The sequence below is a fragment of the Dipodomys ordii genome, unplaced genomic scaffold, assembly GCF_000151885.1.
Source record: "Dipodomys ordii isolate 6190 unplaced genomic scaffold, Dord_2.0 Scaffold36, whole genome shotgun sequence".
Lineage (NCBI taxonomy): Eukaryota > Metazoa > Chordata > Mammalia > Rodentia > Heteromyidae > Dipodomys > Dipodomys ordii.
In genome coordinates, this window is record NW_012267252.1 from 1,334,590 (window position 1) to 1,354,820 (window position 20,231).

The 20,231-nt window shown below is 46.2% G+C and overlaps 1 protein-coding gene across 2 annotated transcripts in view; it reads right to left on the bottom strand.

Annotated features, from left to right (window-relative positions):
* Positions 1-20,231, bottom strand: part of Slit1 (slit homolog 1 (Drosophila)) — a 148,537-nt gene that overhangs the window by 15,616 nt on the left and 112,690 nt on the right. For both annotated transcript variants that reach the window (XM_013017794.1, XM_013017795.1), the window contains 7 exons: positions 19,778-19,944; positions 18,205-18,337; positions 17,092-17,160; positions 15,179-15,250; positions 13,742-13,813; positions 12,902-12,973; positions 713-876 (listed from right to left, as the gene is read on the bottom strand). In XM_013017794.1, the coding sequence (XP_012873248.1) occupies positions 713-876; positions 12,902-12,973; positions 13,742-13,813; positions 15,179-15,250; positions 17,092-17,160; positions 18,205-18,337; positions 19,778-19,944 (749 nt within the window). The remainder of the gene's footprint in view (positions 1-712; positions 877-12,901; positions 12,974-13,741; positions 13,814-15,178; positions 15,251-17,091; positions 17,161-18,204; positions 18,338-19,777; positions 19,945-20,231) is intronic.

The following is a 20,231-nucleotide window of genomic DNA, read 5'->3' on the forward strand; positions in this document are numbered from 1 at the left end:
CTGGGCCTCCTCATTGACCCATGGCTGTCAGTTTCATTTCTGATGGTGGCTTCTGAGCTTGCAGAGGGCAAGGGCCATGCCCCATGGTCCCAGAGGACTTCCCTCAGTGTCCCTTTCCCATAAAGCTGGGCCTGGGTAGCCACTCAGCCATCTGTCTCTGCTCCACAGGGCCTCTGGGGCTGGGGCCGTCAGCCAGTCAGTCAATCGGTCGCTGAACAAGTGTTTACAGATGCAGGCAGTGAGGAGCCTCAGGGCCAAGCCCAGGAGCTGCCAGTCACAGTCTGTTTTCTGCAAATGTCAAGACAGCAGCAGCTGGTCCGCCTGCCATGGCAGGGACCCAGGAGGGCTGAAGCTAATTGCAGAACACAATGCCTAGTGGAGGGAGGTCCAAGGGCTCAAGCTGCTGAGGGGCTGGGAGCTTCCGGAAGCACTGCTGCTATTTTTATTTCCCTTACATAACCATGGGGAGCTATTAAAGCTATGACTGACTGAGATTTTTCTGCCTGGCTTTATTTTGTGTTATTGCTGTCCCTTGTACATCAGGACTGGAATAAGTAGCAACCTCATTCCTGTCACCTGAACCTCTCCCATCTGGGGGTACAGTGGGGATACAGGGGTGTGTGGAAGACCCTGCCTCGCTGGGCTTGGCCAGACCTAGGAGCAGACAGTGAGTCTGCAAGAAGTACCCCTTTTTCTTGTGCTCTGGACTCACCTTGGCATTCAAACTTCTTGGCAGGTGTCGTGAGCAGCAGTTTACCCTCCATGTCCTGGGGCCCTGCACACCGGGCAATGCCCGGTTCTTTGTAGCCAGTCTTTACCCAGCTGGACAGCCAGCGGAGGTGGCAGTCACAGTACAGGGGGTTGGCACCAATGGCCCTGAGACAGACAATGGAGAGAAGCGGGTATTGCAGCTTGCAGGGTCTGTTACCCACCACTTGGATTATTGACTGTAACCAGTACCAGTTGTTAACTTAAACCTCAGCACTCTTCATCCCCACTCACAGGATGCTTCCCTAACACCACACAATAAAAGTGCGGCTAGGATTTGAACCCACACCGCTAGGGCTACAGCCTACGAACTCTGTGCATCTCGTAATGCCTCAGGGAGAAAGCCACCAGCATCCACTGCTGGGAGACGCACCCAGGTAAATTCTCATAACCTCAGGTGCAAGTTTTCCTTTCTGCATGTGCACAATGTAGAGCCTCAGCTAGGCACCGGTGGATCACGCCTGTGACCCTAGCTACCCAGGATGCTGAGATCTGAGGATCACCATTAGAAGCCAACCAAGGCAGAATGAGACTATAATTTCTAATTAACCAGCAAAAAGCCAGAAATAGAGCTGTGTCTCAAGAGATAGAACACCAGCCTTGAGTGAAATTGCTGAGAGATAGCACCCAGGCCTTGAGCTCAAGCCCCAGTACTGGCACATATGCGCACGTGTGTGTGTGAGCACAAACACACACACACACACACACACACACACATGATGTGGAGCCTTGGAGGAAATACATATATTTTTAAAATATAATTTAAAAATATAATTTTATTGTTATTACTAAGATGTTGTACAGAGTAGGGGGAAAGACATAACTTCCCTGGGGATAACAACCAGTGAATAGCAGCTCCCAGCTCTAGACATGGAGCGATTTTTTTTTTTGGCCAATCCTGGGGCTTGAACTCAGGGCCTAAGCACTGTCCCTGAGCTTCTTTTGCTCATGGCTAAAGCTCAACCATTTGAGCCATAGCACCACTTCTGGCTTTTTCTGTTTATGTGGTACTGAAGAATCAAATCCAGGGCTTCGTGCATGCTAGGTAAGCACGTTACCACTAAGCCACATTCCCAGTGGTGGAGCTATCTTATTTTAATTTTATGTTTTGTTTGTTTGTTTTGTTTTGGGTCATGGGGCTTCAACTCTGGGCCTGGGCACTGTTCCTGAGGTCTTTTTGCCCAAGGCTTGTGCTCTACCACTTTGAGCCACAGGACTACTGGTTTTCTGGTGGTTAATTGGACATGAGTCTCATGGACTTTCCTGCTCAGGCTGGTTTCTAACTGTGATCCTCAGATCTCAGCCTCCTGAGCAGCTAGGATTATAGGCCTGACCAGTGCCTGCCACTAGTTTTATTTTTAATTAAGCAAAGGACATATGAACGTTTTCTTATCATAAGTCCTTTGCATGCATTGTAGACAAAAACTCAGCATTTTTGTCGGTGGATGTATTAAGGACCACTGAGCTGCACACTTTAAAAAAGATTCATTTTTTTATTATGTGAAGCTCAACTTTTCTACAGGTACATCATAATATTGTTGATGGGAATGAACAATGGGGCAACTTCTAGAAGGAAGTATTGTGTTATTTATCAAATTACCAATGTAATTGCTTTTGGACTTAGCAATTCTGATTCTGGAAGATTCTAACAGATACATATATACATGTGTTATTGCCCATGCAGGTCTGGCCTATGACCTTCCTACTTACACTACCTCCTGTACCTGGAAGAAGAGATGTGTACCACTAGTGCCTGAATTGGGGCTCTTGCTAGCTTTTTGTCTGGGCTAGCCTCAAATCTTGATCTTCCTGATATCTGCCTCTCAAGTAGCTAGGATTAAAGGTGTGAGCCACTGTGTCTGGCTGTGCTACTCTGTGTGTGTGTGTGTATATGCATGCGCGTGTGTGCGTGCATGCACATGCTATTCTTTGATAGAATCAAAGGGAAAAAGAAAAAAAGATTAAGGCAGCAGTGTTCATCAGGGAGGGATTGGTTAAATAAACTTTGCTTTGTCCACATTGTAGAAAGAACAGCCTCCCCTCCCCATCACTGCTCTTCACAGAGATACACACGGTGCCTGGCCAGTCCTCAGGTGTGCAGCCTCCAGCAACTTTTCCACACCGATACATACTGCTCTTTCTCCATTTCAGTCTTTCCCAGCAATGTGTTTCTTGTCACTGAACACCTGCCTTGGAAGTCTTCCAGATCAACATAGACGGATCCACCTCCATCTACATTTGCCTTACTGCCTCATAGTTTCCCAAAGAATGGCTAACCCTAAGTTTAATGCACAATTGCCCTGTGGCTGGATGCTGGTGATTGTAACATCAGTGAACATTCTTGTGCATGCCTTTTTGGGAGGTGAGAGTGTTTCTCTAGAAAAGAACTTCTCTCGAAGTTGGTCCACAGAGGACAGGCCAGATGTTATCAGCTGCCCCCAGATGTACCTGCCAGCCAGCAGTCTATGGCCACACCTGCACCACACGGTACCGCGATCTTCCTGATGTATGGGCTAACTCAGTGGGAAAGCTGAGAATTCTTTTTCTAACCTATGGTGAGTTGCAGAGATGAGAAAGTCATTTAGCTGTATACCAGTAATCTAGCTAATGAGGAGGACTTGGTTTGAAGCCAGCCCCAGCTGACAAATCTGAGAGACTCTTATCTCTGACTAATCAGCCAAAAAGCAAAAACTGGAGGTATGACTCAAATGGTAGAGTGTAAACTTTGAGCAAAAAGGCCAAGCAAAAGCCAGAGGCCCTGAGTTCAAGCCCCAGCACTTATATATGACAGGGATAGGAGGAGAAAGAGAGAGAGCACCAGAGTTATTTGATTCAGCAATTAAAAATCAGTGCCTTGGGCTGGGAAGGTGGCTCAGTGGTAGAGCGCTTGCCTTGCATGCTCAAGGCCCTGGGTTCGATTCCTCAGCACCATATAAGCAAAAAGAAAAGAGCGCTCAAGTGGTAGAGCGCTAGCCTTGAGCTAAAGAGCTGAGGGACAGCGCACAGGCCCAGAGTTCAGGCCCCACGACCGGACCCAAAAAAAAAAAAAAATCAGTGCCTTAGCCAGGCACCAGTGTCTCACACCTGTAATCCTAGTTACTCAGGAGGCTGAGATCTGAGGATCATGGCTTGAAACCAGCCCAGAAAGGAGAGTCCATGAGACTCTTATCTCTAATAAGCTACTCAGAAAAAGCCAGAAGTTGCTCTGTGGTTGAAGTGGTAGATTGCTAGCCTTGAACACAAAGAGGCTCAAGAATAGCATCCAGGCCCTGAGTTCAAGCCCCAGGACCAGAAAAAAAATCAGTGCCTTGTACCAGTTGATCACTATCAACTTTATTTTGAAACTGTAAAGCTGTCTAAAGTTAACGTGCACTGGCATGTTCATTAAGTCACCAATCGATGTGTTGCCATTTTCTACTTATTTCTGGAATAACAGAGGAAGTGGACAGCTCCCAGAGATGCACATAGACTGATACAGGCAGTGCCTCCGAGTAGGAATTCCCCAAAATAGCACTGCTGACGCTAGGCCATCTTACAAAACAGGCCGCGCAAGACTTGGACTCCGTTCCCATCACAGCTGCTCCTTGCTCAGGGGTGACTTTGAGCAGCTTGCCCCAAACCTCAGAGGCTCACTTTACAATTTAATAAAGAGCCTGCAAGCTAGAGGGGAGGAAAGACAAATACACATCATCTAGAATGGATGCCCTGGGAATCAAGGCAGATACAAGCCCCTGACATAGGCTTAATTTTTCTATCTTCTGTACCAACAGCATCCATCCATCCTGACCACTGGTGAGTGAGACAATATCCTGGTCCCACTGAGCAACACTGGGGCCTCATAGACATGAAGGAAGGCAGATGCTTTGAGTTTTAAATCTCCAGTGTATGGTGTATTTTGAATGCTCACACTCACCAGATATCTTTGTGTGTGTGTGTGTGTGTGTGTGTGTGTGTGTGCCAGTAATGAACTCAAAGCCTTGCACTGCCACTTAGCTTTTTCATTCAATACTAGCACTCTACCACTTGAGCCACATCTCCACTTCCGGTGTTTTGTTGATTAACTAGAAGTATGGGTTAGCTTTATACCTCAATCTACAGATCTCAGCTCCCAAGTAACTAGGACCACAGGCACAAGCCACTGGCTTCCTTCTAAATAATAAAAACCATGAGGCCCAAAACAAAACAAAACAAACAAACCATGAGGCCAAAGCCATATAAAAGCTATCTGAAATCTTAGCTCGACTCATTTCTGTATGAAGCAGACTCTCTGACCATGCCTGACTTCCAACATTTCAAACTTATCCAGGGCTGGGTTTTTACAGCTAAAGACTTCAAGGCTCTCTCTTCAGTAGTACTTCCAATTCACTGTCTCCAATGAAAACATCTTTGAGTACAATTTATATATGTACATCAAAAATGCTGAAAAAGGTTCAGAAGCTTGAGAGAGGATGATCATGATTTTAAGGCTGACCTGGGCTATACAATAAGACCCTGTCTAAATAAATAAACAAATAAAAAGTAAAGGACAGGCCAAGGTACAGTTCAGTGGGAGAGCACTTGCCTAGCTTTTCAAGGTCTTGGGGTTCCAGCCCTAGAACTTCAAAACAAAAGAAAACTGTGAACTCCATAAGGACTAGACATAATTGACTGATAGTTCAGTGGGGTTGGAGGACAGCAGGCAAGCCACTGGTCAGCCCAAAAGGAGTGTGGACTTAGGTGCACTGAGCAAAGTATAAATAGCCCCATGTTGCTGTGTTGTTGGTGTTTGGTGTAACATGGATGGAGCTGAAACAGGAGCTGTTGCCTGCTCATGCCAAGGCGCTGCCCGGCTTCTATTCATGGAATGCAGCCTCAGCCTTCTCCATGTAGACACTAAAATCTCCTCTGCTGAGCGCCCCCTCACCCTAGGCAGTTTGTGTCAGGACTGACTGCTTCCTCTGTACTTAGGCAGTAGACACAGATCTTTGAGGCCAAGAACCACTATACCCTGATAGGCCAGATACTAGATGGCATCTGTGTCTGCAGAAAGACCCTGCAGGGCACAAGAGCATGCAAACCCTCAGCGTCAAGGAAATATGAGAAGAAAAGAATCATCATCTATAATGTAATTGATGGAATTACATCCTCATACATAAATGTAATGGATGGAATTTTAGTGTTTATCCCCCTGTCTCTGTCTGTCTGTATATGTCTGTCTGTCTGTCTCTCTCTGCCTTTTTTTCTAGACAGGGTGCTCAGCCCTGAATTTATGATCCTCCTGCCTCAGCATCCTAAAAACCACTAGGAACAGAACTTTACAATTCTTGTATACAAATTCATACAGCATGTTAAACATTTTATCCTGCATTTCATCAGCAAATAATTACCATTATTAAATGTTAAACATTTAATAATATTAAATATATTAACACATTTAATATATTTAACATTCAATATTTATTTAATATTATATTTATAATAACAGTTAATTACATTTAATTAAATAATAAATTCAATTAATTATTTAATTGATTAATAAATAAATTATTTAATTAATAATAAATTTAATTAAATAATATTTGTTTAAATATTATTTAATATTTAATAATATTAACCTATTAAATATTTAATATGTTCGGTCACACAGCATGCCACAGTTTCCTTAATCATACCATACTGATTGACACCTAATTTTGAATAAATTTGAGATCCAGCCTTCCAGCCTATGGCAGATTGTGCTGTGCATACAGCAGCCGTGGGCAGTGGGCCCAGGAGCCCTCGCAGAGGATCTAGCAGAGTTCACACTTAAACTAGATCTTAATCAGACTTGAACTTTGATCTAGAATATCTTCTAAAGCCTGTGTGTTGGGGGCCTGGCCTCCAGCTGCTGGTACTAATGGGAGGTAAGGGCTAGGGTGCCTAGAAAGGTGATATTAGAACCTCATCCTCTCTTCTTCCTTTCTCTGCTTCCAGCTGACATGGGATGGGCAGCTTTACTTGACACACTCCCACATGATGTTTGGCCTTACCACAGGTCCAAACGCAACACAGCTGGCAAACCATGGACTAAAACCTCTGAAATGGTGAGCCAAAGTAAACATTTCTGCCTTTTTTTTTTTTTTTTGCCAGTCCTGGCCTTGAACTTTGGGCCTAGGCGCTGTCCCTGAGCTTCTTTTGCTCAAGACTGGCACTCTACCACTTGAGCCACAGCGCCATTTTCACCTTTTTTCGGAGTCATTTATTAGAGCTAAGAGTTTCACAGACTTTCCTGCAAGGGCTGGCCTCCACTGTGATTCTCACATCTCAGCCTCTGAGTAGCTAGTATTGCAGATGTGAGCCACTGGCACGTGGCAATATTTCTGTTTTTTAAAGTTGTTTAACTCCGGTATTTTGATACAAATAACAGAAAGCTGGCTACATGAATGGATTCATGGCTAGACAGATGGATGAAAGATGGCCTAACTGAAAAATCAACATAAAGGTAAGTAGATGAAATTGAAGCTCAGGACAGGGAGGAGAAGTCATAATCAGTATGATCCACTCAAAGCATTGAAAACAAATAAAAACTATCTGGGTACCAGTGGCTCACACCTGTAAGCCTAGCTCCTCAGGAGGCTAAGATCTGAGGCTCCTGGTTCAAAGCCATACAAATCCAAGAGATTCATATCTCCAATCAACCAGCAAAAAGCTGGAAGTTGTCATGGCTCAAATGGTAGAGCGGCAGCCTTGAATAGAAAACCTAAGCAAGAGCATGAAGTCTCTCTCTCTCTCTCTCTCTCTCTCTCTCACACACACACACACACACATACACACACACATGCACACACACCTCCACCACCACCAACAATAACAACAAAAAACTTAGAAATAACCTTTGTACAGGTGAGAGAAGAGGCCCTTGAATGCTCTGAGATCCCACTGCAAGAAGGACTGACTTTCTTTGGTTTTTTTTTTTAACTGTATTTTTTTGTCTTTTCTTTTTTGGTTCTGGGGATCGAACCCAGGACGTTGTGCTTGCTAGGCAAGCGCTTTGCCACTGAGCTACATCCCAGCCCAAGAAGGACTGACTTAAAGCTCTAAAGTCTGGAATCCTGAATTATAGCCCAAAGGTCTCAGTGTGGTGAACCCATCCTTCCTACTCGCTCACTTCACACACTCTACGTCCACACCAACAGTGGGTAGGAGACAGCCCGACAATGTCTGGCTGGGAAGGGAGGGCCTCTCAGGAACACTAGCATTTTCCTAGCCAGGAACATGGAATATTAACTGACTTGGTATTATGCCATGGTACTTTCCTCCCTGGTTTCCATCTGGCTTTTGCGTATGGCTTTGTAAAGCCTAGGTAACACAGGGAGTCAATGCCATTCCCTTTCCACTCCTGACTTCTTATAGCTCTGCAGCACAGCAGAGATAATGGATGGATGGATTCCAGCAGTCTTTCCAGCACTTTCCAGGCTAATATTATTCGTATTTTAAGCCCCAGGTATACAAGGCAGAATTGATTTATGGAGTCACTCCATTGGAGGAAATCTTTCATGTAGATGCTATGTTCTGTAGATATTGAACTTAGGTGCAATTAACAACCATACCTAATCAGGAAGAACTATGCCCAGTTCTACAATTATTGCCAAACTGATTTTTTAATTATTAGTTTATTTGTTATAAATTGGATTTGGCTTCAGGTTTGAGATCACTATACTCCAAAGATAACTCAAACTTTGGTTTTTCTGTTTTTTTCTTTTTCTTTCTTTCTTTCCTTCTTTCTTCCTTTCTTTCTTTCTTCCTTTCTTCCTTCCTTCCTTTCTTTCTTTCTTTCTTTTTTTGTCAGTCGTGGGGCTTGAGCTCAGGGCCTGGTGCTATCCCTGAGTTCTTTTGCTCAAGGCTAGCACTCTACCACTTTGAGTCACGGTGCCACTTCTAATTTTCTGGTGGTTAACTGGAGATGAGAGTCTCACAGACTTTCCTGCCTGGGCTGGCTTTAAACTGTGATCCTCAGATCTCAGCCTCTTGAGTAGCTAGTATTACAGTCATGAGCCACCAGCTCCTTGCTTCAAACTTTGTTACTGTACCTTTTGTTTTCTGTTTTCTCAGAATATGTGTTGTTTACTTCCTGGATTTTTTAGAACTTAAAAAAATTATCATTAAGTAGTAACACAAAGGGGTTTTGATTCAACATTCAATTTATGAGTACAATGCTTTTTTTTTTTTTTTTTTTTTGGTCATGGGGCTTGAACTCTGGGCCTAGGTACTGCCCTTGAGCTCTTCAGGTCAAGGCAAGAGCTCTAACACTTGAGCCATAGCGCCACTTCTGGTTTTCTGGGTGGTTTATTGAAGTAAGAGTCTCATGGACTTTCATGTCCAGGCTGGCTTTGAACCGTGATCCTTAGATCTCAGCCTCCTGAGTAGCTAGGATTAAAGTGTGAGCCACCGGTGCTTGACTGTACAATGCATCTTGATCAGTGACTGTCACCTCTTCCCTCAAAGCTTCTGGACTTTTGGCCTGGAGCCAGATTAGAAAGCATTAATGTGTTATTAAATTCTCATGAGGAAAAAAATAAAGAGGAAAGAGGAGAGTTATCTAACTACACCATTAAATCCCATGCAACTGGGGGGCAGCATGGCTCAGAGGGTAGAGAGCTTGCCTAGCAAGGCCAGGCCTTGAGTTCAAACACAAGTACCACTCAAAAAATCCTAAGCAGAGAAGATACACTTGGGGAAAAATGGAATGTAGGAAATGTAAGCGAGGTGCTTGAGAGGTCCCGGCCTGAAACAGGGAGACTGAAGCAGATAACACACCACAGTCCTGAGGTTTTCAAAGGAGGCTGAAAGGGCCCCAGCTGCTGGCACATAGCAGAGGCTGCCCTCTGGAAAGCGGCATTTCCCATGTAGATCTTTAGAATTCTAAAGATGGATGTCAACCAACACTGAGCTCAGATTTGGAAGCCTGACTCAGCTGCTAGGGCACCTGCCAATGAGCAGAAAGCAAGTTCTAGTTCGAGTCCCATCTTGGACCAAAGTGACAGAAACAAAAAGCCAGCCCAAAATTGCATTCATAATTTAAAAAAATTACCAAGCACAGGTAGAAACAAGACCCTATGAATTTGAGTAAGCCAGAACAGTAAGCAATCCTGTCCCTGCCTGGCTTCTGCCCAGAGGCTCTGCTGCCCATTAGGCTCTAGCCTGACCTGTCCTATCCCCTCCAGCCTCAGAATTTCTAGGAGTTTTCAGTAACAAATTTCTACCAATCCTTTCTATCTATAACATAAAACCCAAATTCCTTCACAGTGCAATTCCTACCCCAACCAGGCACCCTTTATTGTAACTGCTAAAAACCAACATCCCAAATGTACAGTTCAGTGCCTTGATTCCATGCCTTTGGGCTTGCCCTGCCCTCTTCCTGGATGCCCTTCCCTCCTTCTCTGAATGGCAGACTCACAGTTCCTCAATAACCACACGAGGTACCTTCTCTGGGAAGGTCCTCAGACTTTTCCTAGAGTTAGTCATAATATTTGGCTAGTCACAGAGGACAAAGAGCATGTGTTCGTAAATTCCTTAGCATTTGACTCACTCTGTTTTCATAGAACATCTTTATGGAGGCAACAGAGTCAAGAATCAACACAAGCTTTGGAATCAGACACACCTGAAATTCAAACTCTGTCATTTTCTAGTTTAATGGCCTAGAAAAGCTGCTTAACTTTTCAGAATCTAGGACTAAAAATGAAAATGAAAATAACTAACCCAACCAACCAGGATACAGTTTCTTTCCCCTCCCACTATCATGGAAGACATCACTAATCAACCACTGCACTCTTCCTACTGAGTCCAGTTCAGCCCTGGAACCTTTATAGTTCCTGCCAATTATACAGAGCTGGTATAAACACAAGATCTACTTGCTATGTTGGCTATGGAATAAACGGAACACCACTGATGAAGCAGATAGAACAATATTTGACCCAAGCAGGTCCTCCAGGAGTGGCCTCTATTTTATTCCCTCAGGTCTAAGATGGTCAGATACACCATGAAGTAATATGCTTTGGGAGGGCTGAAGAACCATTACATATTAAACACATACAACATTTTAAAATATACTCTGATTTTAGAGATTGAAATGTGAGAAAGGTAAACTCAGAACTGGGAAGACCTAGTGAGATGGTTGAGTCATGAACTTCAAGAAGGACAGTGGGAACCCCCAAAGCTCTCTGATCTGGGTTTGCCTGCCCACTTAGGCCTTGGGGTGGGATGGAACTGAGGGTGATGTAGAGAACTAAAGGGATAAGTCACCCTTAGTCCATGTGGACCAGGCCAGGCACACTGCCCTAAGAGTGTCAAAAAATACCTGGAGTAAGGCACTGGTGACAGATGTCTATAATCCTAGCTAGTCATGAGGCTGAGATCTGAGGATTGTGGTTGAAAGGCAGCCCAGGCAAGAAGTCTGTGAGATTCTTATTTCCAATTCACCACCAGAAAACTAAGCAAAAGAGCTCAGGGACAGTGCTCAGCCTCTGAGTTCAAGCCCCATGACCAAAAAAAAAAAAAAAAAAGTCAGGAAAGACAATGGCACTGTGCCCCATCACACCTCCAGAGTGAAGATGTCCCTGTCTCAGTCCTTTGCTTCCTTACTTCTTTGGGAAAAAAATACATAAAATTTGCAAGCTGGGCATGGTGGTACATTCTTATCATCCCAGCACTCAGGAGGTTGAAACAGGAAGATCATGCATTTGAGGCTTGTCTGGGCTACAGACTACCAAAAAAAGTTGCATTTTCACCATTTCAAGTGTACAATTCAGCAATATTGATGACATTCATAGTATTGTCCAACATTACTGCTATTTCCAAACTCCTTCATCACCCAAACAGAAGCTGTGCTCAGAAGTACTAACTCCCAGTATTCTTACAGCCAGTTCCTGGTAATCATAATTCTACTTTCTGTCTCTGTGAATTTATTTGACTCTTCAGGGTTCTCTACCTACACAGAATCATACTGTTTGTTCTTTGGTGTCTGCTTGTTTTCACTAATCATGTTTTCAAAGTTTATCCATGTAACATGCGTCAGAACTCCCTTTATTTTCATAACTACACCCTACTGTCTATATATGGCACTTTTAGTTCATCCATTCATCTATGGGTGGACATGGGTTGTCTGCACTTGGAATTATGACAATGTTATAACAGCACTGACCAGTAAGTGCTTATTTGAGTCCCTGTCTATTTCCCCTCCTGATTCCATGGCAGACATCACTAATCAACCACTGTACTCTTCCCATTGAGTCCAGAGTAGCCCTGTGTTATTTACTATGGTGTTCAGCCTAAGGGTGGAATTGTTTTGTTTCCTAGTTGGTAGAATGACAAGCATAGGGGTTTAGGTTGTTGAGGAATCAAGCATAATACTTCTAGACATTACTCATGTCATGACACCAACCAGGTAAATAGCTTGAGTAGCAATTCTATATCAATTATGCTTCTTTGGAAGGTAATGAGCTTCTGGTGTGAAGTGAGAAGCGTAACTCTGGTGTAGTACCTAGCATGAGCCACCTACCATCTGTGCAGTTTAGACAAACCTCTCCTTTTCTCTGGGCCTGTTTGCTCATGCTCTAAGAGAGGCTAACAGTACCTGTGTCACAGCATCATGGTGAGGGTCACACTGGCTGATGCAGGTGAAGTGAGAAGCAATTACAAATGCTTTTTCTTACCACCTTGTAAAGAGCTGTTGTCCTTCCCCATTGTTGTGGCTGGGGGAACCAGTGAGTGTGTAAAGAGCTTGAGAGGTTGTGTGTGTGGGGGGGAAGTTCACAAGCTGATTCCAAGATTAAGGCCACGAGTTCTAACAATCTGAGAGGCTGGCTCTCGCTCAGAATCCAAGTTCTGTTTAAACCCAAAGAGGCCGGGCACTGGTGGCTCACGCCTGTAATCCTAGCTACTCAGGAGGCTGAGATCTGAGGATCACGGTTCAAAGCCAGCCCGGGCAGGAAAGACCGTGAGACTCCTATCTCTAATAAACCACCAGAAAACCGGAAGTGGTGCTGTAGCTCAAGTGGTAGAGCCTCGCCTTGAGCTGAGGAGCTGAGGCCCAGGCCCAGAGTTCAAGCCCCATGACCGACAAAAAACAAAACAAAACAAAACAAAGAGGCCCAGAGAACTGGGCTGGGTTACTTACAGGTGAGACAAGGATGTCACATCTGCGAAGATGCCCTCTTGGAGGGTGGAGATGCCATTGCCATGCAGCGATCTGAAAAGAAAGCGGCTGTTGGTGTCGGGCTCTGAAGGAGGGGGAAGCCCAGTCCTCTGTCTAGAGGGCATCGTGCCCTCCCTCAGTCATGCTGTGAGGGAAATGTTCCTCAACTCAGCCCAGAGATATTCTCCCCCCCCAACCCTGCTGGCCCTAGCAAGGGAGAGGAAACCCTTACAGTCTGGGGACCAGCCTGTCCCCACGTCCTTCGGGATGACTCTCTTTTTGCCATCTAACAACTCAAGCACAAGTTTATATCAGACATAGGACACATGTTTCCGTACGCCCTCCCTCTCTTAGCCAGCGAGCCTGAGGTAGAGCAAGCTTTTTCTTGGTAAGGCAGTTAATAACCAACCTGTAGGTGAGAGCTAGAGACGGGCCACTGTGGCCCCAGTGGTTGGTGGGAGCCACCATAATAGATATAACAGAAGGTTCCGGTCACAAGGAAACACCTCACCGAGGGAACTTGTAAGAAAAGGGTCAAAGAGCTCTTGCAAACAAACACTTTCAGTTTTAAGTGACATCTCATATGCAAATGAAGGGCCACCTTACTGTGGACACCCCTCCCCTCCACACTCATACATACACCTCCATGTCCACTCCCTTCTGTAAAGGTTTGCTTGAAGGAGCATGTTCTGGACTCCTTCGATTGGACATAGCGCTGACCACACTGGGGCTCTGATCTGAGGACCTTTCTGCCCAGCAGGTCTGTGGCAGGGCCCAAGGTGGGGCTGATTTCCTAGAGGAATGAACTGTAAGGAGACTCACAGCAGGCGCAGAGAGCGGAGACCCTGGAAGGCCAGAGGCGGGATGCACTGGAGGGCGTTGTAGCTGAGGATCCTGTGGGGAGGAAGGAGGAAGCTAGCATGAAGAAGTAGTTCTACCTTCATCTGATAGAGGAGCAAACGAGGCTCTAAGTGGTGAAAGAACTTCCCTGGGGTCATGTGGGTTTTTTCGTTTTGTTTTGTTTGATCTGTCGTGGGGTTTGAACTCAGAGAGCCTGGGCGCTGTCCCTGAGCTTTTTCACTCAAAGTTAGCATTCTACTGCTTTGAGCCACAGCACTACTTCTGGTTTTCGGGTGGTTAATTGGAGATAAGAGTCTCACAGACTTTCCTGCGCTGGCTATCTTCGAACTGTGATCCTCAGATCTCAGCCTCCTGAGTAGCTAGAATTACACATGTGAGCCACTGATGTCTGGCAATAAAACTATTTCTCAGTTACTAAGAGAAATGAGCCATCTGAAGCAGAAGGAAAGATCCATTCATCTTTTGGCTGCCAGGGTTGCTAAGCCAGGATTTCTCAACCTCAGTTGACAACTCCTGTGCTTCTAGGTACTTAGGGATGCTCGGCAGTCTTCCCGGCCTTTACCTACTACACACCTCCTTCACCTCCTGCTTGTGACAATGGCAACATTCTCAGTCAATGCCAAATGTCTCTGGAAGGTAGGATCTGAGGCTGGGAGCGCACCTCTGGGTTAAGGTGGCTTTACTCCCAGGGCCCCTTCCAAGGCTAAATTTCAGCAGGAAGGAATTATCACTAGGTTGTCATTAATACCAGGAAATGAGACCCTGATGACTAGCAGATCCTGAAGGCAGACAAATGCCCCCTGTCCTGCCAAATGTCCTGGGCCCACACTCTGCTCGTGGAGGCCCGGACCCTTCCTTTCCCAGGGACTGGCTCCACTCTGTGACCTCCATAGCCCCTAGGGAAAACCCCTCAGTTCTTGATACATATTGTATGAGGCAGGTGTTGGGGAGGGAAAGAAGAGCCATCTTATGCATCAGGCAAATACACGAGATGCTGGTCCAGGCCTCTGATCACCAGCTTGGGATAGAATTCTAGCCAGCATAAGACTTTCCTAGGTTTAGGGCATCAAAATGTTCAAAGGTTCCCTGCTCAGGAGTATCCAGACTGAAGACAATCCCAGTACCACAGTAATAAATTGGATGAGGAAAATATGGAATGTTCCTGCAAAGGAATGGTACATCGACATTTTTTTGTACTCTCCCATAGATGTGTTGCATTTCACAATAGAAGAATGCATTTTACACTTGATCGTAGCCGAAAGACTAAGAAACAGTGGCAGATATTTTTTAAAAGTCTTGCAGTTCTTGAGCCATTCTGGCAGATGAGTCTGCCAGTATAGTGTAAAGCCATGGTCCCCATCTCCCCCCATCCCCGCTCCCATCCCTGCCGGGACTCACAGAGTGGTCAGCTGGCTCATATTGGTGAAGGAAGAATTGCTTAACGAACTGATCTTGTTGTTGCTCAGGTCCCTGAAAAAGCAAGAGCATCCTTTGGGGGAAAAAAGAACTCAATCTTGACCTACTTCAGGAGGTTGCTTTACTATTCTCACTGACAGCTGCTCCCCGTGGCCCCAGCGTCTCCCCTCTCCAGAAATCTCTTCTGGAAGACATTCAGTGAAGCCAACCTGGTGCTCCTTACTCCCTACAACCCCAAAACACCCATCTGCTATCACATATGTGCCTCTGACCATGTTTCACACCTGCCTCCTCTCCCTAAGTGCCTGTTGTCTGTGCCAACCAGCCTCATCTCCCCCTGGATTCAATCTTGGACTCTTAGCTCACCTTCTCTGGGGTGGACACTGCATTATGTTTCTATGACACAAATCTGCCCAGTCATGTCCTTAACAAAAATCCAGATCTCTTCTGCCTACGGATCAAATTTTGGCCCAGGTACTCCTGGCATTACCCTGATTTACCAAACTTCTTGAAACTCTTAGCATCTTGTACCTCTGTGCCCTGGACATCATGTTTCCAGGGTCCACTGACCTGTTTTCCAAGATGCTCCTTGTCCCGGCCCCTGCCCCCGGTTCCTCATGCTCTTCTTCTGTGAGGCACAGTCCTCACCTGCATTCCCTTGCTGGATCCTCATCACTTTCCATGACTTTAGGAGCTCCTGTCCCTCCATCTTTCCTGCATCCTCCCTAGACCATCTAGGGGAGGCCAGTGACCTACAGGCCTTCATATCTGCCTACTGCATACAGCTTTTGGCTCCAAAACATTGGAAAACAATATGCTCTGATTTGTCTCCTCCTAATGAACCTTCTTCTAGCCAAATGGAAACTTCTGGTGTTGCCAGAAGCCTATTCCAGCCCTTTCCTGAAGTCCTTTCTTGTGATGGTGCAGTGGAGGCATTTCAGCCTTGGAGAGGCACTGGAATGATCTACCTGGCATCTGTGCTCGGTCCCCTCCTCAGGAATATCTGGGCGACTGGTATAGCTGCCTTAGTTCAGACAGCAGAAAGGCTGGGGAACTTATGAGGTCTCTTTTCCTAGCACTCTAGCAGCAGCCCTAGACACTGTGTTCCAGCCGTACCCCATTAAGCTGCTGAAAACACACTTTCAAGTTCACTAAGGAAAGACAGATGAGTTGGAGTTACTGAATTCTATGTACCAGTGATTCATACAAGCCAATCTTTGAACTATTATCAATCCACGGCCAGGACTGTTCTCATAGCAACCTTCTCAAGGGGAGAAGCAATGTGCCAATTTACACTAGAGAAAGTTCCTAAGAACGGATGTATCACAAATAGTCTTGGGCAAACATACATGCTGTATGTAAGAGACTTCTCTCCAAGCCACACTAAGATGGATTTTCTTATAGAGGCCAATGAGTGATGTACTAAATAGCTGACCCTCTAGGATTAACAGAGGCTATTTTGTATACTTCCACAGGATGAAGGTGTTAGACAAGTCTTAGTTATCAACATATAAGGGCCTCACTTCATATTTGGCTTGGGACCTGAGGCTGGACCAGGAAGTTTCCCATCACCCTCTACTCTTACCTGACTCTTGTCCTTGAAGCATTACCCACATGAACAACAATCAGGGAGAAAGGCTTGGGGGAGTTGGTGTCTGTAAAAGTGAAAAGTTGGACCCAACATGGCCTGGAAAGATGCAATTCTTAAATATGGCCACAAGGTGGCAAACCAGTCCCAAACACAAGTGTTTTCTAAAGGATGGATTTTTCAAACAGGCCCAGGCCCAGAGTTGGGGTTTATAGGGAGCGAATTCCTAGATAGTTGAAGCCATAGTAGTGAGATAGCCCTCCTGTCCTCTGAAGCAGACCTGGGGTCCTCAAGCCTAGATACTCACACAAGCTGCAGGTACTTGAAGGTGGACAGCTGTCCCGGAACCAGCGTGAACTGGTTCCCATCCAAATAGCTAAGAGAAAACACAGAGGTGAGTGCACCCCTCCCTCATGGTCACCCACTTTTACATCCACGTTTACTGGTGTAAACACAGATATCACACCCACAGCAAGAGGTGCGCACCACACCATGCAGTAAAGCGGAGGGGCAGGCGACAGGCAAAGCTGCTTCTCTGCAGGGCAGTGGAGGTACAAAGGAGCAGCTTTTACTAGGAGGCCCCGGGCAGAGGCAGCCACGGGACATCCACCTAACTGCCCTTTATGAATGTAACATAAATGGAAATATCTCAAATCTCCAACAAAAGGGGGTTTGTTATCTCAGTCATAGTCAACTCATGCCACTAGTGAAAAAGAAATCACATTTGTATGAGTTTCCAGGACAGAGGAGAATTTCATGAGATGACATTAGAAAACATAATGTTTCTCTTTTCTTTTTTCCAATGCCAGAATAGGAAGCTCGAACTCAGAGCCTGAGCACTGTCCTTTTTTTATTTTTTTTCCACTCAAGGCTTGCACTCTATCACTTGAACCACAGCTCCACTTCTGGTCCTTTGGTTGGTCAATTGGAAATAAGAATCTCAGGGGCTTTTGTGCCCAGACTGGGTTTTGGACTGCAATCCTCAGATCTCAGCCTCTTGTGTGAACTATCTGCACCTAGCTTATGCTATTCTTTATTTCATTTTAAAAATTATCTTTAGTAGTTGCACAGAGGGGTTTCCTTCAATTCAACATGTCAGTTTATGAGAACAATGCATCTTGATCAATGTCACCCCAGCATCATTCTCCCCCCATCTCTTGCACCCCACCCATCCCTCCAAGTCACCTGGTGGGAAGGAAGAACTTAGTTTAAAGGGGTGAAGCCCTGCCAGGAGGACTTGTACAGGGAGGGAAGTGGAACCAGAGCTGTGTGTGAAGCCCCAACCTTCCTCCCAGTCAGCCCCACCTGCTCCTACATATCCTTCCACCCCTCCCTGCCTTACGCCTCCCAACTCTGAGGAAACACCCCCTCTATCTTCTCCCCTAGCCTACAAGAGGAGGCAAGGCTTGGGGCTACTCACAGTTCTGTGACATTCTTGGGGATGCCCCTGGGCAGAGCCTGGAGGTGCTTATTGCTGCATCTGACCACGGTGTCCAGACAGGCACACTCCTGGGGACACTGGGGGCGGGGCAAGCAGCTCCCCTCCTCCTGACCTGGGGAGAGAGGTACAGTGTCCTGGTTCAGCTTGGGTCTCCTATGGGCTGGGCCAAGCTGCTGGCACCAAAACAGAAGCCCATGTCTGACACTACCTCAGCCACCGTGCAGTCTCTTTTGCTGCTTGCATATCACCCCCAACACCAAGAGAGGACACCTCCTAGAGTAGCTTCACAGGTAAAATAGGCCCAGGCTGATTCGCTCCTGCCTCAAATCCACGTTGGGCCTGAGCAAGGCAGGCGAGGAGGATGCAGCCACGCTCTTTCTTCAGCACCTACTGCTGCCTCACATGGTACCAATGCAGTGAAATGCTGCCATTATCACCCCATAGGATGCACGCAGTGAGGGCAGAGAGTTGTGTCCCTATTTTCTTATTTGTTCCTTGAAAAAGCCCAGCACCCAGAATAATGCCAGCAGCAAGCAGCCAGCCAAGTAGAGTGAGAGAGAATGAATGAATGAATGAATGAATGAATTTCTACCTCACTGAGCTCTGCAGGGGTTAAATGGTTTGTCATAGACTGGCCAGAAACTTATAAGGTCTGGGTCCAGGTTTGGCAGATGTAACCTTGACCACCACTTCATCAGTCCATTCATTTACTCACTAAATATCACTCATGTTCGTGGTTCATGCCTGAAATTCTACTGACTCAGAAGGCAGAGATTTGAGGATCCTGATTTGAAGCCAGCCCAAGTAGGAAAGTGTGAAACTCTTTTTCCAATTAACTAACAAAAAGTAGAAGCGTGGCTCAAATGGTAGAGCATCAGCCTTGAGAAAAGAAAACAAAAAGCCAAGTGAGAGCACAAGGCCCTGAGTTTAAGCCCCAGTACTGGGATAGAAAGTCGGTCTCATTGCATATGGAGGACAGGATGACCCCATAAGCCTGAAGTAGCCAGCCAAGAGCAGATCTGAGTTAAACATGCACAAAGAAAATACACTGTAATGTTTCTGTGACTTTCCCTGAGTAATGAGGTATAGGTAATGTTTCTTCCTTCTATCTACATCTGCTATTATTATGATTATTATTATTTTGGTGCCTATCCTGGGGCTTGAACTCAGGGCCTGGGTGTCATTCCTGAGGTTTTCTTGTTCAAGGCTAACACTCTAAGACTTGAGCTACACACAGCTCCTCTTCTGGCTTTTTAGCGATCAATTGGAGATAAGAGTCTCACGGACTTTCCTGGCCAGGCTAGCTTTGAACCACAATCCTGGTTCTCAGCCTCCTGCATAGCTAGGATGACAGGTGGGCAGATGGGATGCATGTTATTGGCTTTATAATCAGAGGCACCTCTGGCCAGAGGCATCTCTCGCCCTTCCCCAGGACTAGTGCCTCCCTTTCCCCACCTTACCCCATTTCCCAGGGCTCCAAGAAGGTGCTGCTCACCACCCCTCATCCTCCGTAGCTGCCGCCCTTTCCCTGCCGCCCGGGGCCATGTGTTACCTTCCTCACACCTGAAGTCAGGGAATGCCACATCCTGCAGGGGAATCTGCCGCAAGAAGTCTGGGTTCTGGCACCGGGGGTTCCCTGTCACAATCTTCCTCCTCCGCAGCCAGTCGCCCAGCCAGGCCAGCTGGCAGTTACAGTTGAAAGGGTTGGCCAGGAGGTTTCTGGAAAAGTTGAGAGGCGGCCATGAAGACACCCTGCCAGTCTCAGTAGCCATGCCCAGGCCTCCCTGCCCACCACCATAGGATCCGCCACATCTTGTCCACTCAACACTTCTTCCCAGACCACTGACAGCTGCCCAGAGGATCGGCATTCGGAAGCAGAGACAGAAGTGGAATGTGTGGAAGCCACGTTCTACCCCTCCCTCAAGGTAAGACCCCAGGCCATTTCTGGGAGATGATGGCAGCTCCTGGGGTCCAGGTGGCACCTTCAGGAGTCCCCCGCTTGCATG